The sequence below is a fragment of the Gobio gobio genome (assembly GCF_949357685.1).
Source record: "Gobio gobio genome assembly, chromosome: 15".
Lineage (NCBI taxonomy): Eukaryota > Metazoa > Chordata > Actinopteri > Cypriniformes > Gobionidae > Gobio > Gobio gobio.
The window spans coordinates 2,211,223-2,235,378 of record NC_137108.1 but is presented as its reverse complement, the minus strand read 5'-3'; the positions used below and the strand labels follow the sequence as shown (position 1 = coordinate 2,235,378).

At 45.3% G+C, this 24,156-nt stretch overlaps 1 protein-coding gene across 5 annotated transcripts in view; it reads right to left on the bottom strand.

The window, feature by feature from the left end:
* Positions 1–1,544: 1,544 nt before the first annotated feature.
* The window catches only part of popdc1 (popeye domain cAMP effector 1), a 47,556-nt gene continuing 24,944 nt past the window's right edge, over positions 1,545–24,156 (bottom strand). For 3 of the 5 annotated variants that reach the window (XM_079837345.1, XM_079837346.1, XM_079837347.1), the window contains exons 3-8: positions 15,193–15,317; positions 13,421–13,608; positions 13,236–13,344; positions 9,310–9,477; positions 4,978–5,119; positions 1,545–2,076 (exon numbers count right to left, since the gene is read on the bottom strand). In XM_079837345.1, the coding sequence (XP_079693471.1) occupies positions 1,946–2,076; positions 4,978–5,119; positions 9,310–9,477; positions 13,236–13,344; positions 13,421–13,608; positions 15,193–15,317 (863 nt within the window). In that variant the 3' untranslated portion in view covers positions 1,545–1,945. Of the gene's footprint in view, positions 2,077–4,732; positions 4,762–4,977; positions 5,120–9,309; positions 9,478–13,235; positions 13,345–13,420; positions 13,609–15,192; positions 15,318–24,156 lie in introns of all 5 variants that reach the window. The other 2 variants (XM_079837349.1, XM_079837348.1) reach the window with 1 other exon arrangement.

Genomic DNA, 24,156 nt, shown 5'->3' with positions numbered 1-24,156 from the left:
CCCAAGAAATCTCGCCCATCAGAGCCCGACCACTACCGTCCAGTCGCACTCACCCCAATAGTCATGAAATGCATGGAGAAAATCATACTGCAACTCATCCTCCCTACTGTGAGCACACAACTGGACCCATACCAATTTGCATACCGGCCGAAAAGGGGGACAGAGGACGCAGTGGCATGCCTTCTCCACTCCCTCCTTCACCACCTCCAGACTCCCCATAACTTTGCCTCAGTTCTGTTTGTTGACTTCAGCTCCGCATTCAATACAATCCAGCGCCATCAACTCATCAAGAAACTACAGCACCTGAATGTCACCCCCCTCCTCATCCACTGGATAAACAACTTTCTCAGCAACAGGCCACAGACAGTGAAAATAGGGACAACAACATCATCAACTATCATCACCAACACTGGAGCCCCCCAGGGTTGCGTACTTAGTCCCTTCCTGTACACACTTTACACAAATGACTGCCGGAGTTCATTACCCAACACCACTTACTACAAATATGCGGATGACACAGCCATAGTAGGTTTACTTACAGATAACAGCTCCATCACAACACACCACCAGTCCATCACATATTTTGCACAGTGGTGCTCTGATAACTACCTCCACCTCAACACTGACAAGACAAAAGAACTGGTCATCTATGCATCAAAATCACTCCCTGGACTCACTCACATCACCATCCATGGCCAACCAGTTGAACAGGTCAGCACTTTCAAATACCTTGGTCTCACCATTGACAATAAGCTTAACTTCAATGAACATGTCACCATCACACAGAAACGAGCACAACAGAGACTGTATGTGATACGCAAACTAAGATCACTGCATGTCGCCCCCCATCTCCTTTTGCTACTCTACAAAAGCATCATCCAACCTCTGCTACTCTACTGCTCCCCATGTTTTTTTACCATATTAAGTGTCACCAGCAAAAATAAACTCATTAAATTCTCACACTTAGCATCGAAGATAATACAGCTTCCCACCCCCAGCCTCACTGATGCAAATGACACAGCTACCACACGTCTAGCCCGCGCCATAGTAAGCAACACTGACCATCCACTGAACCAGTACTTTACTCTACTCCCATCTGGCCGCAGATACAGAGCCCTAGACTGGAAAAAGGCCCACTTTAAGAAAAGTTTTGTACCATCAGCCATCACTGCTCTAAACAAACTTCGGTGACAATCATACATCCCTCTTTTGTGAAAAAGTTATATGTTATATGTAAATGTTATATGTTAATACTATATGTCAAACGTTACATGTTATATGTTGCTGCTGTATTTTGGAAATAAGATGATGTGTGAAAAAGAATATCCCTATGGGACAATAAAGACTCTATCTATCTATCTATCTATCTATCTATCTATTAACAGTGTCATCTTCTGAGCTGGAATATTAGATCTTAAGCAGTGCTTCTCTGAATTATTATTGTTGTAATCTTTCACCAGTTTTTTTTTATTTCTGTTGAGTGATTATGAATCACTTAAAGTAAAGCACAGCCATTATAATGTTAGAAAGTAACAAAACACATGTCCGTAGTGCCAAACTTTAATCTGAAAAAAGTGATTTCAAGTATCTGTATGATTTAAAACACACGTCACATTATAATTATCACAGAAAGAAGCTTCAAACTGGACATTATATTAATCCAATGCAACACTTCATCATCGCTTGTATGATAAAAATCAAATGCACTCATTTAAACTGGCGTGAGATGTCACATATGTGCTAGTGTCTTAATACAACTCATTCGAACACAATATTGACTGTTAACACATCACACAAGAAAACACGACACGGGATATATTATATTAAATGTGATAATATCCAGTGATATTTCTGTAATACTAGAACAACTCATTTAATCAGGGGGTCTTAATTATTTTCCATTTCATTTCTTTAGTGCGTCCAGTAAAGCTCTTGATGAACCGCTTCACACGTCTTCTCTGGGGCTCTTGCCAATGCTCTGGGAGGTGGTCGGGGATTCGGATTCGAAAACATCATCTTCCATTCCTTCTTCTATTGGCTTCATCGTCGTGGAGGCTTTTGTCAGAGGATTTTTCTCTGGAGAGAGAGAGAAACAACGCTTATTGTCAGTGTTCATTCTCTTATCTGTTTCCACAGCTCAACAATATCCTCACAGTAATGTGAATAACATCACTACAGCTGTTAAATACACTCTGTGCATGTTATATATCACACTGCACTTTCTGTATGGGCTTCCATTCATACGCATGTGAACGCGGGAGCCCGGACACTCCAGCTCGTGTGCGTTTGGTGAACGCTGACCTGCAGATTCATAGCATTGCATCGCATATCGTTGGACCGTGGCATTAAGGAAGTATGTTTACTGTGACATGAATTAATAATGTCTGAAATGCATGCTTTAGAGGGCATTGGTTTGCATACCCCTTTCATAATCTGCAGGAAACTGCTTCTACCACGGCTCTCGAGCTGTAGTTCCAACCACACAATGGTTTGCAGTGGTTTTCACGAGTGTGTGTTTTCAGGAGACACTGAAGCGTTAAACTACAGTGTGTTAGTAACAACAGAACTTGCAAACCATAGTTGGCTAATGGGAAACGCACTTCTGTTTAAGTCGCGTGTGGTCAGCAAACAAGCCGTTGATATGTCATGTATTCAAAGTCAATTGGATTGTTTGTCACTAGCCAATGCTGACCTGGCGAAACCATGAACCCAGTGTCTATTTAAAGCAGTGGTTCACTTTAAAATGAGAATCTCCTGATGATTTCCTCGCCCCATCTCATCCAAGATGTCCATGTCTTTCTTTCTTCAGTGGAAATTACGTTTTTTGAGGAAAATATTCCAGGATTTTTCTGCACATAATGGACTTCAATGGGAACCAACGGCTGAAGGTCCAAAGCAATGCAGTTTCAGAGGAAGGGCTTCAGAGGCTCTGACCAATCGCAGACGAGGAATAGAGTCTGATCTAGACAAACCATCCCACATGTACAACACAAATACACACGGACGTAACATAATGGCGGCAGGGTTGCGGCGGTTCTGCGTGCTACTCTGGCAAACAGCGGTCTCTCGAATCGGCCTTGGCCGCGACTCTGGAGTTCAGCGTTTCTTTGAGGAAAGAACAAAGAACGGCACTGAAGTCATTCTTAAGATAGGAAGATGTGTTCAGAGTCTTGTCGACCGGATACGGCGAAAGTTTAATCTCTCAACTAGCTCCGCTTCAGCTTCTCCGCTGCTCTGGTTGGTTGTAGTGCTATCCTAAGACAAGCGTTTATCCTGCCCCTCGGATTGAGCCCTGCCAATGGTGTGTTCCCACACCCAACATCCTGATGTGGCTCTGGCTTGTTAGGCTAACATTTTAACATTTTAGTTCAGTGAACTCATTGTCATGTTCAAGAAACCAGTTTGAAATGATTGGAGCTTTGTGACGGTGCATTATCCTGCTGGAAGTAGCCATCAGAGGATGGGGACATGGTGCTCATAAAGGGATGGACATGGGCAGAAACAATGCTCAGGTAGGCCGTGGCATTTAAACCATGCCAAATTGGCACTAAGGGGCCTAAAGTGTGCCAAGAAAACATCCCCCAATGGATATGCATCCCACAAATCTCCATCAACTGCAAGATGCTCTCCTATCAATATGGGCCAACATTTCTAAAGAATGCTTTCAGCACCTTGTTGACTCAATGCCACGTAGAATTAAGGCAGTTCTGAAGGCCAAAGGGGTCAAACACAGTATTAGAGTGTGTTCCTAATAATCCTTTAGGTGAGTGTAGATATATGATTGGCTTCATCACTCTGTCTCCTCTCCACCAATCGGCTGTTGTGTGGTGGGCGTTCTGGCACAAAATGGCTGCCGTCGCATCATCAGGTGGTGGATGAGGAGATTCCCCCCTTCTATATGTAAAGCGCTTTGAGTGCCTAGAAAAGCGCTATATAATTAGTCGACTAAAACTGGACTGGTGACTACAGTATGACTAAAACTAAATGGCATGTTAGATAAAAGACTATGACTAAAACTAAATCAATATTTGCTATCAATGAACACTGCTCTGAACACACCACACGTTCCAAAGCATGGATCACCCTGCCCCCAGGCTTATGGGAGTGAGGTAATGCTGTTTTATTGCCACACTTTGGGTCTCTTAGTACTGACTGAGCATCGTTTAAGCGCCTCAGCGTTTGCCTTCTTCCCATAGTGCACCCTGGTGCCATGTGTTCCCCAGGTAGGTACCACAGAGTATTGCTCCTGACCAGGTCCATCCCTTTATGACCTCTTCTGATGACTATTTTTCTGCAGGATAACACGTCACAAAGCTCAAAAAATCTAAACTCAAATGTCTTCACAGTCACCAGATCTCAGGCCAATAGAGCAGCTTTGGGAAGAGCTGGAACGGGAGATTCATGGATCATGACAAAATGGAGGAATGCTGAATTAAAGAATTACTAGCAAGAGTAGAGGCCAGTGAGTGTGTGTGTGTGTAGCTCATTATCTCTTAACCACACGAGTTTAGGTGAAAATTGTACGACGGCATGTTTTATGGCAAGATGTTATGGGCAAACTCATCAAATGTGTGTTAAAGGTTAACTTCATAACAGGCCTGGTTATCAGAAGTCACTTGCTCTGAGCACTGGAAGGGAGTTAATCGACTTTCTGGTTATGTTCAAAATGACAATTGGGTCATTTGTGTTGGGGTTGAGGAAGACAGTGAGATAAAAAAAGAAGCCATCTTACACCCCATCAGGCCCGATCTGAGGTCACAGCTAGAGGAGGAACAGGAGGAGAAACGTCAGCCCAGATTAATAGACTGAAATCACACCAATGCACTTCCACAGGTTTAGTATCTATGAGCTGGGACAGGTGGAGATGGAGAATGCGCGTTAGAGAAGTTTAGGAGAGGCGGAGGCGTGTTGTGGGATGAGGGTCTGATGGCGTACGGTGGTTAGTGTGGTTAGCGATGGAGACGGCTGTGGACTTACGCAGGGATGATCCAGTCGAGCCGCCTCTCAGGATCTGGTTGAGCACGTCGTCCGTGTCGCTGGTGCTCGCCATACTGTTCCTCATCTGCATCATGGACAGCTGAGAGCAAAGGCTCGGCTGCCGGTCCATCTTCTTCACAGCCTACGGCCCAATCATCACTTCAGTTAAACCCACATAACCAAAGTATGTAACAAGCACGCTATGAAAACGCTAACTGCGTTCACACCGGACGCGAATGAAGCGAATAAATCGTGCTATTCGCGTGTAGTTGGTTATTTTAAAATATGGTGAATAAGCTAGTGATGCACCGATCATGATTTTACATGGCCGATTCCGATACCGATTTTTTTTCAAGAAAACTGGCCGATTCCAATACCGATTTTCTTTTTTTACACAATAAAAGACCAAAAGTATACATGAACAAGATGTTTATTTGGTATTTAACAGGCTAAATTGGCTTTTGGCTATTGCAAACAAGTCCGCAATCTGAAATTAAAAGGCTGAAAGGTGAAATTAAAGGCAACATCTGCATATTCTGCAATCCAAACAAAGATGTTACATCAGCATTTGTTTTTAAATTCAGTGTCAAGAAAAAAAGTCTTTACCAGTGAAATTAAATAAAACCAAAGTATATAATTGTTCCAAATTTGTTAAATCAAATAATGTTTAGTGCAACGGAAACAAACTAAGATGCTACAGCAGGTGCTTTTTAAATCAAATGAAGTCAATGTAATTTTAAGGTAAAATAAAAATGATCATCCTATACAGAACTGATAGTATTTCATTTCAAAAGTGCATGCATGTTCTTCTTTAGGCTACAAAAATAAATATTTCGTAAATAAGTAAATAAGCTGAACAAACGCTCACCATCTGAGAGGTAAGCTCGCGTAACTTCAGCTCGCGTAACTTCAGCTCGCGCAGGAAAGCGGCTCTTCATTCCCTTCAGCGGATTTCGTCTCTTCCCTCAGTTCTCCAGTTTTCGTTTGTAACACACAAGTGACATGTTCGCGAATGATTGGAATATAGGCGTATGTGCACGTGGGCGCACTTCCGAAAAATCGGCAGAAAAATACAAAGAAAAACGTTTTTTGGCCGGTCAACCGGTGCATCCCTAGAATAAGCTCAATCTGCCGGCTTTAGCTAGCTTGTAGTCTCAATAGGGTGAATTCAGAGGGATTGGGACACTTTTTCCAAGTCATCTCAATGGCAGAAAGTGTCCCAATGACCCTGAGATCACTCTATATATCGCTCAAACTGAGTAAAGAGCGTTTATTACAACTCACCAGACTGTCCGACCTCCTCACCCACTTTCTTCCAAGCAAGATCCTTTTATTCTCTATAAAGTATGAATATGTATCATACAGCTCTGGGTATCCACATATGATTCTGTCCTCATTGTTGTCACCATAGATATACATAATAAAGGCTAGATGTCTTACGGCGGAGTCTCTAACGTCATCTGCGGCGGCCATCTTGTCACAGGCGGCCATCTTGTCACAGGCGAGCTTTCTGGCGGGCTCCTGATGTGAGGCGAGTGATCTGAACAGAAATACTCTTATCTCACTGAAATCTGGACGGATATACAAATGGTTTGGTTTCTTACAAACGTTATTAACGTGGCTATAATTCTGGATGCTTGAACAAATTATGAATAATTAATTCATAAGTATGCAGTGTCATAACTACATCTCTGACGTTTATAACAAACCAAACAGTTTGAAAATCGGTAGAAAATTTAGCAAATTATGGTTATTTAAAAAGTGCTGGCCCCATTAAAACATAATGAGTGAGCGAGCTGACTGTGACAAGATGGCCGCCAGATGTGGACGTCGACCTCCATTGGCCAGCAGCGGACGCGACATCTAGACTTTATTATGTATATCTATAGTTGTCACTACTAGAGCAAGCTCCTGATTGGTTAACGCGGCGTGAATATCCACCAAAGTTCGGATTTTTTTCAACTTTTACGCGCGTCAAACGGTCAATTTGTGTCATTTGCGCGAATCACACCATGTCATGTCTATTCGCGTCTTTGCATTGACTTAACACAAAAATGTTGGTGGGTCCTCTCTCAGATAATTTTTAGTGGTGTAGATGCCATTTACATTAAGTACAAATATATCGCCTTGTTTGCTAAACATCTGGTTGGACTAGACAAGTTTACGGTAATCACAATGTCTTTGACAGCGGCAGTAGTGTAGGGGTAAGACGCATTAAGTTTTGACGCAAATCGACCCGCGGTTCGAATCCGCCTTTTGCCAAACTAACTCTAACCCTTTTCCAATCACATATCAGATCAGAAAGGCATTTATTTTCAATAAAAATTAAGAAAATATTAGAAAAGTGGAAATAAAGTGTCTAACGTGTTTAATAATAAGTGTTTATCGATTAGGGGTAGGTAAACAGACATGTGCTGCATTAGAGACGATAAAAGTGAGTGGGTCCAATGTCATTGTTCGTAAAAAGTGGGTGGGTCCAATGTCATTGTTCGTAAAAAGTGGGTGGGTCCAATATCATTGATCGTAAAAAGTGGGTGGGTCCAATGTCATTGATCGTAAAAAGTGGGTGGGTCCAATGTCATTGTTCGTAAAAAGTGGGTGGGTCCAATATCATTGATCGTAAAAAGTGGGTGGGTCCAATGTCATTGATCGTAAAAAGTGGGTGGGTCCAATGTCATTGTTCGTAAAAAGTGGGTGGGTCCAATGTCATTGATCGTAAAAAGTGGGTGGGTCCAATGTCATTGTTCGTAAAAAGTGGGTGGGTCCAATATCATTGATCGTAAAAAGTGGGTGGGTCCAATATCATTGATTGTAAAAAGTGGGTGGGTCCAATATCATTGATCGTAAAAAGTGGGTGGGTCCAATATCATTGATCGTAAAAAGTGGGTGGGTCCAATATCATTGTTCGTAAAAAGTGGGTGGGTCCAATGTCATTGATCGTAAAAAGTGGGTGGGTCCAATGTCATTGATCGTAAAAAGTGGGTGGGTCCAATATCATTGATCGTAAAAAGTGGGTGGGTCCAATATCATTGATCGTAAAAAGTGGGTGGGTCCAATATCATTGTTCGTAAAAAGTGGGTGGGTCCAATATCATTGATCGTAAAAAGTGGGTGGGTCCAATATCATTGATCGTAAAAAGTGGGTGGGTCCAATATCATTGATCGTAAAAAGTGGATGGGTCCAATATCATTGATCGTAAAAAGTGGGTGGGTCCAATATCATTGTTCGTAAAAAGTGGGTGGGTCCAATGTCATTGATCGTAAAAAGTGGGTGGGTCCAATGTCATTGATCGTAAAAAGTGGGTGGGTCCAATATCATTGATCGTAAAAAGTGGGTGGGTCCAATATCATTGATCGTAAAAAGTGGGTGGGTCTTGTCCCGCCCACATACAATGGTTCCAACGGCCATGACTTAACATGTAAATCACTCTTCATTTGTGTCTGGTGTGAACGCACCATTAAAGTCCAGTTTTCTTAAACATGTTTTCTTGGTTATGTGAACGTTAAGGAAACATTCAGTTGTATCATTCTTCAAACATTTTGGAAATGTTACTTTTGTTTTTTCAGAATGTTCCTAGAATGTTCAAGTCGTAACATTTAAAAAACTTAAGTGTTTCAGGAAACAAATTCCATGAATAATGTATGAATGCTTTTGAGAACATTATTAAAGACCAGATATGTTTGAACAAATGTTCTAATAGCGTTACTGCAAGAACGTTTGTTGGGAGTAGGCATGGTATTAGCGAGAGCGATATTGGAATATCATATTAATAAATGCTGGACGGCTTGTGTTGCTCAATGCCATGCAATTAATTTTAAAACATATTGTATGACGGAGAAAGTTACTGTGCATTGATGAGTTTCTGTCCATCAATGATCCAGATCCACACAGTGTCTAATAAAACACATCAGATATTAAAGCGCCGCTAGTGTTGCCATGGTTACCACACAATAACACCGCAGTGATGATGTCACTGATGAGCGACACACACACATGGGGAAAATCACTGATTTAAACATTCTCGGAAACTTTTGGGATAATGAACACAAGTCAACACAATATATAACACGTATCTAGTGGATATTCAAATCCAGAAATCTTACATATTGTGCCTTTAATATGTTTTTTAAGAATTGGACTGGTTTGCCGTTACCATTCTCATTTAAATTAGATTCAAAGACATTTGTATGTAGGCACAGATTATATTTGTCTACAAAAATATTATATTATATATATTTGTCTAGATATATATGTGTGTGTGTTGCTATAAATCTCAAGAAAAATGTTTAGTCTTGTGACCAGTAGAGGAGCAGTACATGAGTGTTTCCTGACCTTGTCGCTCAGGGTTGGATCGTTGAGCGAGTAGAGCTTGTTGGTGATGTCTTTGCCGATGAGGTACCGGAAAACCTCGTTCAGAAACGACTCGGACTCCAGGAAGTACGTCAGGCGCTCTCTCGACCAGCACAGGAGTTTGCAGTTTTCCTCCGCTGTGATGGTCACCTGGACATTCATGAGACAGATCATTCTGAAGGGTGTGTGTGAGTTTACTCTTCCTCACAATGACCAGAAATGTGATGTTGTCCTTATTTGGCTCTATATACACTATATTGCCATAAGTGTTGTGACGCCTGCCTTCACACACACACATGAGCTTCCATTCTTCATCCGTAGGGTTTAATATGGAGTTTGCCGCTCTAACAGCTCCAGCTCTTCTTTCCTCAAGGTTTAGGAGTGTGTTTATGGGGATTCTTCATTAGTGATGTTGGACGAGAAGGCCTGGCTCTCAGTCTCCGCTCTAATTCATCCCAAAGCTGTTCTATCGGGTTGAGGTCAGGACTCCAGTTCCTCCACACCAAACTCCTCATCATGTCTTACTGGAGATGCTTTGTGCACTGGTCATGCTGGGACAGGAAGGGGCCGTCCCCAAACTGGGCCCACAAAGTTGGGAGCATGAAATTGTCCAAAATGTCTTGCATTAAGAGTTCCTTTCACTGCAACTAACCCCTGAAAAACAACCCCACCCCATAATCCCCCCTCCACCAAACTTTACACTTGGCACAATACAGTCAGGCAAGTCCCGTTCTCCAGACTCGTCCATGGGATTGTCAGACAGAGAAGCGTGATTGGTCACTCAGAGAACACGTCTCCACTGCTCTAGAGTCCAGTGGCGGCGCACTTTACCCCACTGCATCCCACGCTTTGCATTGCACTTGGTGATGTGCGGCTTGGATGAGCAGCTCGGCCATGGAAACCCATTCCATGAAGCTCTACACACTGTTCTTGAGCTCATCTGAAGGCCACAGAAGTTTGGAGGTCTGGAGCTCTTGACTCTGCAGAAAGTTGGCCACTTCTGTGACCCTCAGCATGCGCTGAACCCGCTCTGTGACCCTCAGCATGTGCTGACCCCGCTCTGTGACCCTCAGCATGCGCTGACCCCGCTCTGTGGCCCTCAGCATGCGCTGACCCCGCTCTGTGACCCTCAGCATGCGCTGACCCCGCTCTGTGACCCTCAGCATGCGCTGGCCCCGCTCTGTGGCCCTCAGCATGCGCTGACCCCGCTCTGTGACCCTCAGCATGCGCTGACCTCGCTCTGTGACCCTCAGCATGTGCTGACCCCGCTCTGTGGCCCTCAGCATGCGCTGACCCCGCTCTGTGACCCTCAGCATGCGCTGACCTCGCTCTGTGACCCTCAGCATGTGCTGACCCCGCTCTGTGACCCTCAGCATGTGCTGACCTCGCTCTGTGACCCTCAGCATGTGCTGACCCCGCTCTGTGACCCTCAGCATGCGCTGACCCCGCTCTGTGGCCCTCAGCATGCGCTGACCCCGCTCTGTGACCCTCAGCATGCGCTGACCTCGCTCTGTGACCCTCAGCATGTGCTGACCCCGCTCTGTGGCCCTCAGCATGCGCTGACCCCGCTCTGTGACCCTCAGCATGTGCTGACCTCGCTCTGTGACCCTCAGCATGCGCTGACCTCGCTCTGTGACCCTCAGCATGTGCTGACCCCGCTCTGTGGCCCTCAGCATGCGCTGACCCCGCTCTGCGACCCTCAGCATGTGCTGACCCCGCTCTGTGGCCCTCAGCATGCGCTGACCCCGCTCTGTGACCCTCAGCATGCGCTGACCTCGCTCTGTGACCCTCAGCATGTGCTGACCCCGCTCTGTGGCCCTCAGCATGCGCTGACCCCGCTCTGTGACCCTCAGCATGCACTGACCTCGCTCTGTGACCCTCAGCATGTGCTGACCCCGCTCTGTGACCCTCAGCATGTGCTGACCTCGCTCTGTGACCCTCAGCATGTGCTGACCCCGCTCTGTGACCCTCAGCATGCGCTCACCTCGCTCTGTGACCCTCAGCATGCGCTGACCCCGCTCTGTGGCCCTCAGCATGCGCTGACCCCGCTCTGTGACCCTCAGCATGCGCTGACCTCGCTCTGTGACCCTCAGCATGTGCTGACCCCGCTCTGTGGCCCTCAGCATGCGCTGACCCCGCTCTGTGACCCTCAGCATGTGCTGACCTCGCTCTGTGGCCCTCAGCATGCGCTGACCTCGCTCTGTGACCCTCAGCATGTGCTGACCCCGCTCTGTGGCCCTCAGCATGCGCTGACCCCGCTCTGTGACCCTCAGCATGTGCTGACCTCGCTCTGTGACCCTCAGCATGCGCTGACCTCGCTCTGTGACCCTCAGCATGTGCTGACCCCGCTCTGTGGCCCTCAGCATGCGCTGACCCCGCTCTGTGACCCTCAGCATGCGCTGACCCCGCTCTGTGACCCTCAGCATGTGCTGGCCCCACTCTGTGACCCTCAGCATGCGCTGACCCCGCTCTGTGACCCTCAGCATGTGCTGACCTCGCTCTGTGACCCTCAGCATGCGCTGACCTCGCTCTGTGGCCCTCAGCATGTGCTGACCCCGCTCTGTGGCCCTCAGCATGCGCTGACCCCGCTCTGTGACCCTCAGCATGTGCTGGCCCCGCTCTGTGACCCTCAGCATGTGCTGGCCCCGCTCTGTGGCCCTCAGCATGTGCTGACCTCGCTCTGTGGCCCTCAGCATGTGCTGACCTCGCTCTGTGACCCTCAGCATGCGCTGACCCCGCTCTGTGACCCTCAGCATGCGCTGACCCCGCTCTGTGACCCTCAGCATGTGCTGGCCCCGCTCTGTGACCCTCAGCATGCGCTGACCCCGCTCTGTGACCCTCAGCATGTGCTGACCCCGCTCTGTGACCCTCAGCATGTGCTGACCCCGCTCTGTGGCTGAGTTGCTGTTGTTCCATTGGTCCAACACCTGAACTCAGTGATTTGGAGGGGCGGCCCAATACTTCTGGCGATATAGTGTATATTATATAATATTAACTGGGTGTAGAAATGACAAGGTTGATGTGAAATGCTGTGGTAATTGACCTATCGGTAAGCCCCTCCCCTTGAACGCAGATGAGCCAATAGCAGTTGAGTATCAGTTGCGCTGGGACCAGAACTCGGACATCTTTAGGTTTCACCGCCATAGAGAAACATTGGAAAATCTGAAGCTCTCATCGGTTTGATGGTGTTTATGCTACACAAATGCTCAAATGTCGTGCCTGAGGAACTGCAACACTGACTCCAGGGATCCTGAGAGGATTTTCTGTTTGTCAAACTCTCGTTAAGTTACGATTACAAAAACACGAAGGTCTACATTTCAGTGCCTCTCCATATTAAACTGGTTATATGTAAATTCATTTCATTTTATATATGTTTACGGTCTACATTATCTGTCCTACTAAGGAGGACTCTTATTTTGATGGGTATTATAGTGAAAGGAAGAGCTTGCACGCAGTTTATCAGAGTTGTTTTGAAGATACAAAGTTTACCAGTTATTAACTGCACCCTCGAAAAGGCATACGCTCTGTGTATATGTTTGTTTACTGTTAGTTGTGTGAGTGTTTTTGTGTAATTTGCTGTGTGTGTTAATGGTAATGCAACGGAGAGAGATAGTTTGTGAATGAGACGTTAATGCGCACTTCTTATGCTTTGTTTTATGATGATTTTTTTTTCAATAAACTTGATAAACCATCAGTAAAGGTTGGCCATCATTCAGACAGGATATACGTTACATTCTGTGTCCAAAAACATCTCAGGATAAGGTTATCACACTGACAGCTGTCATTGTAAGATATAGCAACTCCATTTGTTTGTCCGAGTTAGCAACAGTAACTAAGGGGGGCGGGGCTTACCGATAGGTCAATTACAAAAAGCACACCAGCGAGTAATTACACTTCAAACACATTACCTGAAACCTCTCACCCCTGTTCATCTGAGTCGACCTGAACTCTGGAGAGTCGATGAAGGCATTGGTGTAAATATTATGCAAGAAGTGCCCGCGGTACGAAACCTTCATCCTGTGGCAAAGGCATAAACTTGGTCAAGAGTCACACGTTACAGGAGAGCCACACTCAGGTGAAGGGAAGCACTCACTTCCCCTTGAGCAGAATGCTGAGGCGCTCGTCCACAGACGTCTTGTCCTCCGCCGCGTACACCTGCCCCTTCTTCAGGGTCTGGATGGTGCAGAACTGGCCGGTCAGCCTCTGAAACACCGCCTCCCGCACGTGAAGGGGCTCGAACAGACGCTTGTACACCGATTTCAGCTCACGGTCGATCTTAATCTGGAATTAAACAGACAAACACTGTAGGCACAGTATAGGAGTGGACGGAGTCTATGCTAAAAGGGCGGAGTCTGTCACCAGTCGTGGGCGGGGTCTATGCTAATAGGGCGGAGTCTGTCATCAGTCGTGGGTCGGGTCTATGCTAATAGGGTGGAGTCTGTCATCAGTCGTGGGTGGGGTCTATGCTAATAGGGTGGTCTGTCATCAGCCGTGGGTGGGGTCTATGCTAATAGGGTGGAGTCTGTCATCAGTCGTGGGTGGGGTCTATGCTAATTGGGCGGAGTCTGTCATTAGTCGTGGGTGGGGTCTATGCTAATAGGGTGGAGTCTGTCATCAGTCGTGGGTGGGGTCTATGCTAATAAGGCGGAGTCTGTCAGCAGTCATGGGTGGGGTCTATGCTAATAGGGTGGAGTCTGTCATCACATCAGTCATGGGTGGGGTCTATGCTAACAAGGCGGAGTCTGTCAGCAGTCGTGGGTGGGGTGTATGCTAATAGGGTGGAGTCTGTCATCAGTCATGGGTGGGGTCTATGCTAACAAGGCGGAGTCTGTCAGCAGCCGTGGACGGGGTCTATGCTAATAGGGCGGAGTCTGTCATCAGTCGTGGGCGGGGTCTATGCTAATAGGGTGGAGTCTGTCATCAGTCGTGGGTGGGGTCTATGCTAATAGGGCGGAGTCTGTCATCAGTTGTGGGTGGGGTCTATGCTAATAGGGCGGAGTCTGTCATCAGTCGTGGGCGGGGTCTATGCTAATAGGGTGGAGTCTGTCATCAGTCGTGGGTGGGGTCTATGCTAATAGGGCGGAGTCTGTCATCAGTCGTGGGTGGGGTCTATGCTAATAAGGCGGAGTCTGTCAGCAGTCATGGGTGGGGTCTATGCTAATAGGGTGGAGTCTGTCATCAGTCGTGGGAGGGGTCTATGCTAATAGGGCGGAGTCTGTCATCAGTCGTGGGTGGGGTCTATGCTAATAAGGCGGAGTCTGTCATCAGTCGTGGGTGGGGTCTATGCTAATAGGGCGGAGTCTGTCACCAGTCGTGGGCGGAGTCTATGCTAATAGGGTGGAGTCTGTCATCAGCCGTGGGCGGGGTCTATGCTAATAGGGCGGAGTCTGTCATCAGTCGTGGGCGGGGTCTATGCTAATAGGGCGGAGTCTGTCATCAGTCGTGGGCGGGGTCTATGCTAATAGGGCGGAGTCTGTCATCAGTCGTGGGCGGGGTCTATGCTAATAGGGCGGAGTCTGTCATCAGTCGTGGGCGGGGTCTATGCTAATAGGGCGGAGTCTGTCATCAGTCGTGGGCGGGGTCTATGCTAATAGGGTGGAGTCTGTCATCAGTCGTGGGCAGGGTCTATGCTAATAGGGCGGAGTCTGTCATCAGTCGTGGGCGGGGTCTAAGTAAATATGACGTGACACTGCTAGAATCTGCAAATGGCTTGTTCTCTCTTGAGACTTTGCTTATGATTTATGACGTTTAAAAAAGAGGAATGGCCACCATTATAGGGTGTGTAACACACTGCCCACACACCAATGTTCAAAATTTTGCACAATAGCTCCCCATTAAAGTCCCCAGCACTCAAGCTTTACTCACCGGCCTGCGCTTATAAAGCAGGAAGAAGAAGTGCATGAAGTTGACCAGCAGGAACACCAGGTTCCACACCATCACGTCCAGCCCACATCTGTACAGCACCGCCCAGGCCATGAGCAGAGCGCAGCCTGACCTCCACAACACACACACATGCTCAGCACAACGACACACACTCGTCCTTAAAGCAACACTACACTTTTTTTGAAAATAGGCTCATTTTACAAGTCCCTTAGAGTTAAATAGTTCAGTTTGACCGTTTTTGAATCCATTCAGCCGATCTTTGTATCTGGCGGTAGCACTTTTAGCATAGCTTATGCCTGGCTCACACTACAGGAGTTTTAAAATCCTATCCGATTGTAAAATCTGGCTGCAGCACATACTTCAGGAGAATCTGCAGATTTTCTTCCCTCAAATCTTAAACATGCTCACACTACAAGATTTGAAATTCGTGAAGCATCACACACTACAAAATGTTATTAAGATTATCGTGCCAGAGGAAGCGTGTCACGTGATCTACGCAGCAGATCGGAATCGGGGAAAATGGATACTGTAAACCGAAAACTTGCTCTATCAATAATGATCGTTTGTTGTGAAAAAAAAAACAAAAGCATAAAGAATAAACGAGTGTGGATGAGAAAATGGTTGGGGAGACGGGATCAACATGGACTGTCAGTTCTTCAGCGAGAAATGGAGGTCAAATTTACCTTATATTACTATCATAAGCCCTAGTATTCGCACAGGATTAGTATTATCTGGGGACCTCGTGTGATTTAGAAATTACTCCCCACATCTGAGTTTTGCGTGGCGCATTCGCACGGGATAAGCTAAGCCTGTGATTTTACTCGAATTTACTGACTTATCTCCCGGAAATGATGTCAAGACAATGTTTTTTTCGTTATAGATATAGCTGTATGAAATTATAAACAGTCGTATCGATATCATTTTGATTGTTTTATAGTAATAAAAATAATAATTTAGTTAAGTTAGAGAACAGAGGCTACAATTAAAAACTGAACTGAGCAATATAATAAAGGCTATACGGCGGAAGATTCAGTTTCAAACCTAAATGTAAAAGCGCCCATTTAAGCGAGTTTGTCATTGTCCTTTTCTGTTTTTGTGTTTTTCATTAAGAATATTTCAACACACCATTCAAGCAATTTACTCCCAAATTGATGCTCATTCTAAAGTGAAAGTATAATCCGCGCGGCAGCACAGAATTCATAACGGTGTGCATTTTATGCAGCCTAGCGCCATTCTTCGTTAAAGATAAAAATGCAAAAAACCTTGCAAAAATGATATACGATCCGCCTAAACCCGACCAAATCACAGAGATGCCGATTCGCACGGGACTAATATTATCACAGGACCTCGGTGTTTGGCGAAATATGGTAGGTAATTTGCAGGGGAATATTTACTTTACATATTACAGACATGGCCGATTCGGACGGGATTAAGATCACAGACATTCTCTGCAATTATTACAAATCACCAGAGGTCCCCAGATAATAGCCTACTAAACCCGTGCGAATAGGGCTATAGTGTGCTAGAATGTTTACCGTTATAATATTGCCTGCCTAGTTCAAAAGTGACAGTGTCACCTTTTACAGTGTAGATTTGTGCTGTAATATGAAAATACAATTGGTGCTAGTATAGTAGGCTATGTATTATTAAATGTGTCTACTTATAAGAAACAATGGTTTGCAGCTTTCTCTCTCACACACAGCGCGCGCGCACGCAGACACACACAGCGCTCGCGCACATACATAGTCGTAGACTTGTTTCCTATTGGCTATTGTGACAGTACTGACGTTATTACAATCTTGCTCATCCCGATAAATATCAAACATGTTTGATATGATCGGGGCCAGCCCGATTTGTGTGAGAGCAGATCGGGAGGGGCAAGATTTTATCTGTGAACTTCTCACATTACCAGATAATCTGCGCAGAACATCGGAACCGATCGAGGTCGTGGACAAGATTTTTTCTCCGAATCTCGGGAGGGGAAAATCGGCCATAAATCGGCCTAAAACTCCTGTAGTGTGAGCCAGGCATAAGCATACATCATTGGTCATTTTTTGAATGAGATGCTAATGGACTGATCAGAACCAAAGACAGTTTCAATATTTTTCCTATTTAAAACTTGACTCTTCTACAGTTACATCGTGTGCAAAGATGAAAAGTTGCGATTTTCTACACCTATATGGCTAGGAACTACTTTCTGTAGGATTACAAATGTATACATTGTTATATCTAGGTTCCAATGTAATAGAATATAACTGAAAACATTATCAATATTTGTGTTTTACATTTTGTAAGGAGATTACGTCAGGCTGTGTAAGTGGTTGAGACATTAAGTCTTTTGTCTTTATGCACTTCCTGACTATTTATTTACAAGTTTAGAGCAATACTGCCTGAGTGATTGGATTAGCATCTATGCATTTGAATGGCACTGTTTTGCTGACTGAATTACGGCTGATGAGACAGGAATGTTTAGGGTGTGTCTCTATTTTCCTATGTCTCCTCCCCTGCTGTATAATCCCTCCCCTTGAAATGTATATAAAATACAATGTTCAACTGGCTTTAGTCAGACTTGGAACCTCAGCGGAAAGACAGCACGTTTTTTCTCAATAAAGAATCCTGCTGAAAAACCTATCCAAGTTCTCCTGGTCTCTACTTCAAGAGACAACAGAAGTTCACAACATTTCTCATTCCTGCGTAATAGTCGTGGATCTTCGCGGCCGTACCATGGCAATGATATTACAGCGTCTGAAAGTAGTCCAGCTAGGGAACTTTCAATGTGACCGGCACTAAGTTCGTGTAGTTGCAGAGAAAGTTTCAGGCTTGCAGCCGACAAATTGTGTTGTGGATTTAGCTGTGATTGGCCATGGTTCTGTGTGTTGTGGATTTAGCTGTGATTAGCCATGGTTCTGTGTGTTGTAAAGGGCTGTGATTAGCCATGGTTCTGTGTGTTGTAAAGGGCTGTGATTAGCCATGGTTCTGTGTGTTGTGGCTTTAGCTGTGATTAACCATGGTTCTGTGTTGTAAAGGGCTGTGATTAGCCATGGTTCTGTGTGTTGTGGCTTTAGCTGTGATTAACCATGGTTCTGTGTGTTGTGGCTTTAGCTGTGATTAGCCATGGTTCTGTGTGTTGTGGATTTAGCTGTGATTAGCCATGGTTCTGTGTGTTGTGGCTTTAGCTGTGATTAGCCATGGTTCTGTGTGTTGTGGATTTAGCTGTGATTAGCCATGGTTCTGTGTGTTGTAAAGGGCTGTGATTAGCCATGGTTCTGTGTGTTGTGGATTTAGCTGTGATTGGCCATGGTTCTGTGTGTTGTGGCTTTAGCTGTGATTAGCCATGGTTCTGTGTGCTGTGGCTTTAGCTGTGATTAGCCATGGTTCTGTGTGTTGTGGATTTAGCTGTGATTGGCCATGGTTCTGTGTGTTGTGGCTTTAGCTGTGATTAGCCATGGTTCTGTGTGTTGTGGATTTAGCTGTGATTAGCCATGGTTCTGTGTGTTGTGGATTTAGCTGTGATTAGCCATGGTTCTGTGTGTTGTAAAGGGCTGTGATTAGCCATGGTTCTGTGTGTTGTGGATTTAGCTGTGATTGGCCATGGTTCTGTGTGTTGTGGATTTAGCTGTGATTGGCCATGGTTCTGTGTGTTGTGGCTTTAGCTGTGATTAGCCATGGTTCTGTGTGTTGTAAAGGGCTGTGATTAGCCATGGTTCTGTGTGTTGTGGATTTAGCTGTGATTGGCCATGGTTCTGTGTGTTGTGGCTTTAGCTGTGATTGGCCATGGTTCTGTGTGTTGTGGATTTAGCTGTGATTAGCCATGGTTCTGTGTGTTGTGGATTTAGCTGTGATTAGCCATGGTTCTGTGTGCTGTGGCTTTAGCTGTGATTAGCCATGGTTCTGTGTGTTGTGGATTTAGCTGTGATTAGCCATGGTTCTGTGTGTTGTGGCTTTAGCTGTGATTAGCCATGGTTCTGTGTGTTGTGGCTTTAGCTGTGATTAGCCATGGTTCTGTGTGTTGTGGATTTAGCTGTGATTGGCCATGGTTCTGTGTGTTGTGGCTTTAGCTGTGATTAGCCATGGTTCTGTGTGTTGTGGCTTTAGCTGTGATTAGCCATGGTTCTGTATGTTGTGGATTTAGCTGTGATTGGCCATGGTTCTGTGTGTTGTGGATTTAGCTGTGATTAGCCATGGTTCTGTGTGTTGTGGCTGTAGCTGTGATTAGCCATGGTTCTGTGTGTTGTGGCTTTAGCTGTGATTAGCCATGGTTCTGTGTGTTGTAAAGGGCTGTGATTAGCCATGGTTCTGTGTGTTGTGGCTTTAGCTGTGATTAGCCATGGTTCTGTGTGTTGTGGATTTAGCTGTGATTAGCCATGGTTCTGTGTGTTGTGGATTTAGCTGTGATTAGCCATGGTTCTGTGTGTTGTGGATTTAGCTGTGATTAGCCATGGTTCTGTGTGTTGTGGATTTAGCTGTGATTAGCCATGGTTCTGTGTGTTGTGGATTTAGCTGTGATTAGCCATGGTTCTGTGTGTTGTAAAGGGCTGTGATTAGCCATGGTTCTGTGTGTTGTGGCTTTAGCTGTGATTAGCCATGGTTCTGTGTGTTGTGGCTTTAGCTGTGATTAGCCATGGTTCTGTGTGCTGTGGCTTTAGCTGTGATTAGCCATGGTTCTGTGTGTTGTGGCTTTAGCTGTGATTAGCCATGGTTCTGTGTGTTGTGGATTTAGCTGTGATTAGCCATGGTTCTGTGTGTTGTGGCTTTAGCTGTGATTAGCCATGGTTCTGTGTGTTGTGTATTTAGCTGTGATTAGCCATGGTTCTGTGTGTTGTGGATTTAGCTGTGATTAGCCATGGTTCTGTGTGTTGTAAAGGGCTGTGATTAGCCATGGTTCTGTGTGTTGTGGCTTTAGCTGTGATTAGCCATGGTTCTGTGTGTTGTGGCTTTAGCTGTGATTAGCCATGGTTCTGTGTGCTGTGGCTTTAGCTGTGATTAGCCATGGTTCTGTATGTTGTGGATTTAGCTGTGATTGGCCATGGTTCTGTGTGTTGTGGCTTTAGCTGTGATTAGCCATGGTTCTGTATGTTGTGGATTTAGCTGTGATTGGCCATGGTTCTGTGTGTTGTGGATTTAGCTGTGATTAGCCATGGTTCTGTGTGTTGTGGATTTAGCTGTGATTAGCCATGGTTCTGTGTGTTGTGTATTTAGCTGTGATTAGCCATGGTTCTGTGTGTTGTGGATTTAGCTGTGATTAGCCATGGTTCTGTGTGTTGTGGATTTAGCTGTGATTAGCCATGGTTCTGTGTGTTGTGGATTTAGCTGTGATTAGCCATGGTTCTGTGTGTTGTGGATTTAGCTGTGATTAGCCATGGTTCTGTATGTTGTGGATTTAGCTGTGATTGGCCATGGTTCTGTGTGTTGTGGATTTAGCTGTGATTAGCCATGGTTCTGTATGTTGTGGATTTAGCTGTGATTAGCCATGGTTCTGTGTGTTGTGGATTTAGCTGTGATTAGCCATGGTTCTGTGTGTTGTGTATTTAGCTGTGATTAGCCATGGTTCTGTGTGTTGTGGCTTTAGCTGTGATTAGCCATGGTTCTGTGTGTTGTGGCTTTAGCTGTGATTAGCCATGGTTCTGTGTGTTGTGGCTTTAGCTGTGATTAGCCATGGTTCTGTGTGTTGTGGCTTTAGCTGTGATTAGCCATGGTTCTGTGTGTTGTGTATTTAGCTGTGATTAGCCATGGTTCTGTGTGTTGTGGCTTTAGCTGTGATTAGCCATGGTTCTGTGTGTTGTGGCTTTAGCTGTGATTAGCCATGGTTCTGTGTGCTGTGGCTTTAGCTGTGATTAGCCATGGTTCTGTATGTTGTGGATTTAGCTGTGATTAGCCATGGTTCTGTGTGTTGTGGATTTAGCTGTGATTGGCCATGGTTCTGTGTGTTGTGGATTTAGCTGTGATTAGCCATGGTTCTGTGTGTTGTGGATTTAGCTGTGATTAGCCATGGTTCTGTGTGTTGTGGCTTTAGCTGTGATTAGCCATGGTTCTGTGTGTTGTGGCTTTAGCTGTGATTAGCCATGGTTCTGTGTGTTGTGGCTTTAGCTGTGATTAACCATGGTTCTGTGTGTTGTGGATTTAGCTGTGATTAGCCATGGTTCTGTGTGTTGTGGCTTTAGCTGTGATTAGCCATGGTTCTGTGTGTTGTGGCTTTAGCTGTGATTAGCCATGGTTCTGTGTGCTGTGGCTTTAGCTGTGATTAGCCATGGTTCTGTATGTTGTGGATTTAGCTGTGATTGGCCATGGTTCTGTGTGTTGTGGCTTTAGCTGTGATTAGCCATGGTTCTGTATGTTGTGGATTTAGCTGTGATTGGCCATGGTTCTGTGTGTTGTGGATTTAGCTGTGATTAGCCATGGTTCTGTGTGTTGTGGATTTAGCTGTGATTAGCCATGGTTCTGTGTGTTGTGGATTTAGCTGTGATTAGCCATGGTTCTGTGTGTTGTAAAGGGCTGTGATTAGCCATGGTTCTGTGTGTTGTGGCTTTAGCTGTGATTAGCCATGGTTCTGTGTGTTGTAAAGGGCTGTGATTAGCCATGGTTCTGTGTGTTGTGGATTTAGCTGTGATTAGCCATGGTTCTGTGTGTTGTGGCTTTAGCTGTGATTAGCCATGGTTCTGTGTGTTGTGGCTTTAGCTGTGATTAGCCATGGTTCTGTGTGCTGTGGCTTTAGCTGTGATTAGCCATGGTTCTGTATGTTGTGGATTTAGCTGTGATTGGCCATGGTTCTGTGTGCTGTGGCTTTAGCTGTGATTGGCCATGGTTCTGTGTGTTGTGGCTTTAGCTGTGATTAGCCATGGTTCTGTGTGTTGTGGCTTTAGCTGTGATTAGCCATGGTTCTGTGTGTTGTGGCTTTAGCTGTGATTAGCCATGGTTCTGTGTGTTGTGTATTTAGCTGTGATTAGCCATGGTTCTGTGTGTTGTGGCTTTAGCTGTGATTAGCCATGGTTCTGTATGTTGTGGATTTAGCTGTGATTGGCCATGGTTCTGTGTGTTGTGGATTTAGCTGTGATTAGCCATGGTTCTGTGTGTTGTGTATTTAGCTGTGATTAGCCATGGTTCTGTATGTTGTGGATTTAGCTGTGATTGGCCATGGTTCTGTGTGTTGTGGATTTAGCTGTGATTAGCCATGGTTCTGTGTGTTGTGTATTTAGCTGTGATTAGCCATGGTTCTGTGTGTTGTGGCTTTAGCTGTGATTAGCCATGGTTCTGTGTGTTGTGGCTTTAGCTGTGATTAGCCATGGTTCTGTGTGTTGTGGCTTTAGCTGTGATTAGCCATGGTTCTGTGTGTTGTGGCTTTAGCTGTGATTAGCCATGGTTCTGTGTGTTGTGTATTTAGCTGTGATTAGCCATGGTTCTGTGTGTTGTGGCTTTAGCTGTGATTAGCCATGGTTCTGTGTGCTGTGGCTTTAGCTGTGATTAGCCATGGTTCTGTATGTTGTGGATTTAGCTGTGATTAGCCATGGTTCTGTGTGTTGTGGATTTAGCTGTGATTAGCCATGGTTCTGTGTGTTGTGGATTTAGCTGTGATTAGCCATGGTTCTGTGTGTTGTGGCTTTAGCTGTGATTAGCCATGGTTCTGTGTGTTGTGGCTTTAGCTGTGATTAGCCATGGTTCTGTGTGTTGTAAAGGGCTGTGATTAGCCATGGTTCTGTGTGTTGTGGCTTTAGCTGTGATTAGCCATGGTTCTGTGTGTTGTGGCTTTAGCTGTGATTAGCCATGGTTCTGTGTGCTGTGGCTTTAGCTGTGATTAGCCATGGTTCTGTATGTTGTGGATTTAGCTGTGATTGGCCATGGTTCTGTGTGTTGTGGCTTTAGCTGTGATTAGCCATGGTTCTGTGTGTTGTGGCTTTAGCTGTGATTAGCCATGGTTCTGTGTGTTGTGGCTTTAGCTGTGATTAGCCATGGTTCTGTATGTTGTGGATTTAGCTGTGATTGGCCATGGTTCTGTGTGTTGTGGATTTAGCTGTGATTAGCCATGGTTCTGTGTGTTGTGGCTTTAGCTGTGATTAGCCATGGTTCTGTGTGCTGTGGCTTTAGCTGTGATTAGCCATGGTTCTGTATGTTGTGGATTTAGCTGTGATTAGCCATGGTTCTGTATGTTGTGGATTTAGCTGTGATTGGCCATGGTTCTGTGTGTTGTGGATTTAGCTGTGATTAGCCATGGTTCTGTGTGTTGTGGCTTTAGCTGTGATTAGCCATGGTTCTGTATGTTGTGGATTTAGCTGTGATTGGCCATGGTTCTGTGTGTTGTGGATTTAGCTGTGATTGGCCATGGTTCTGTGTGTTGTGGATTTAGCTGTGATTGGCCATGGTTCTGTGTGTTGTGGCTTTAGCTGTGATTAGCCATGGTTCTGTATGTTGTGGATTTAGCTGTGATTGGCCATGGTTCTGTGTGTTGTGGATTTAGCTGTGATTGGCCATGGTTCTGTGTGTTGTGGCTTTAGCTGTGATTAGCCATGGTTCTGTGTGTTGTGGCTTTAGCTGTGATTAGCCATGGTTATGTGTGCTGTGGCTTTAGCTGTGATTAGCCATGGTTCTGTATGTTGTGGATTTAGCTGTGATTAGCCATGGTTCTGTATGTTGTGGATTTAGCTGTGATTGGCCATGGTTCTGTGTGTTGTGGCTTTAGCTGTGATTAGCCATGGTTCTGTATGTTGTGGATTTAGCTGTGATTGGCCATGGTTCTGTGTGTTGTGGATTTAGCTGTGATTAGCCATGGTTCTGTGTGTTGTGGCTTTAGCTGTGATTAGCCATGGTTCTGTGTGTTGTGGATTTAGCTGTGATTAGCCATGGTTCTGTGTGTTGTGGCTTTAGCTGTGATTAGCCATGGTTCTGTGTGTTGTGGATTTAGCTGTGATTGGCCATGGTTCTGTGTGTTGTGGATTTAGCTGTGATTAGCCATGG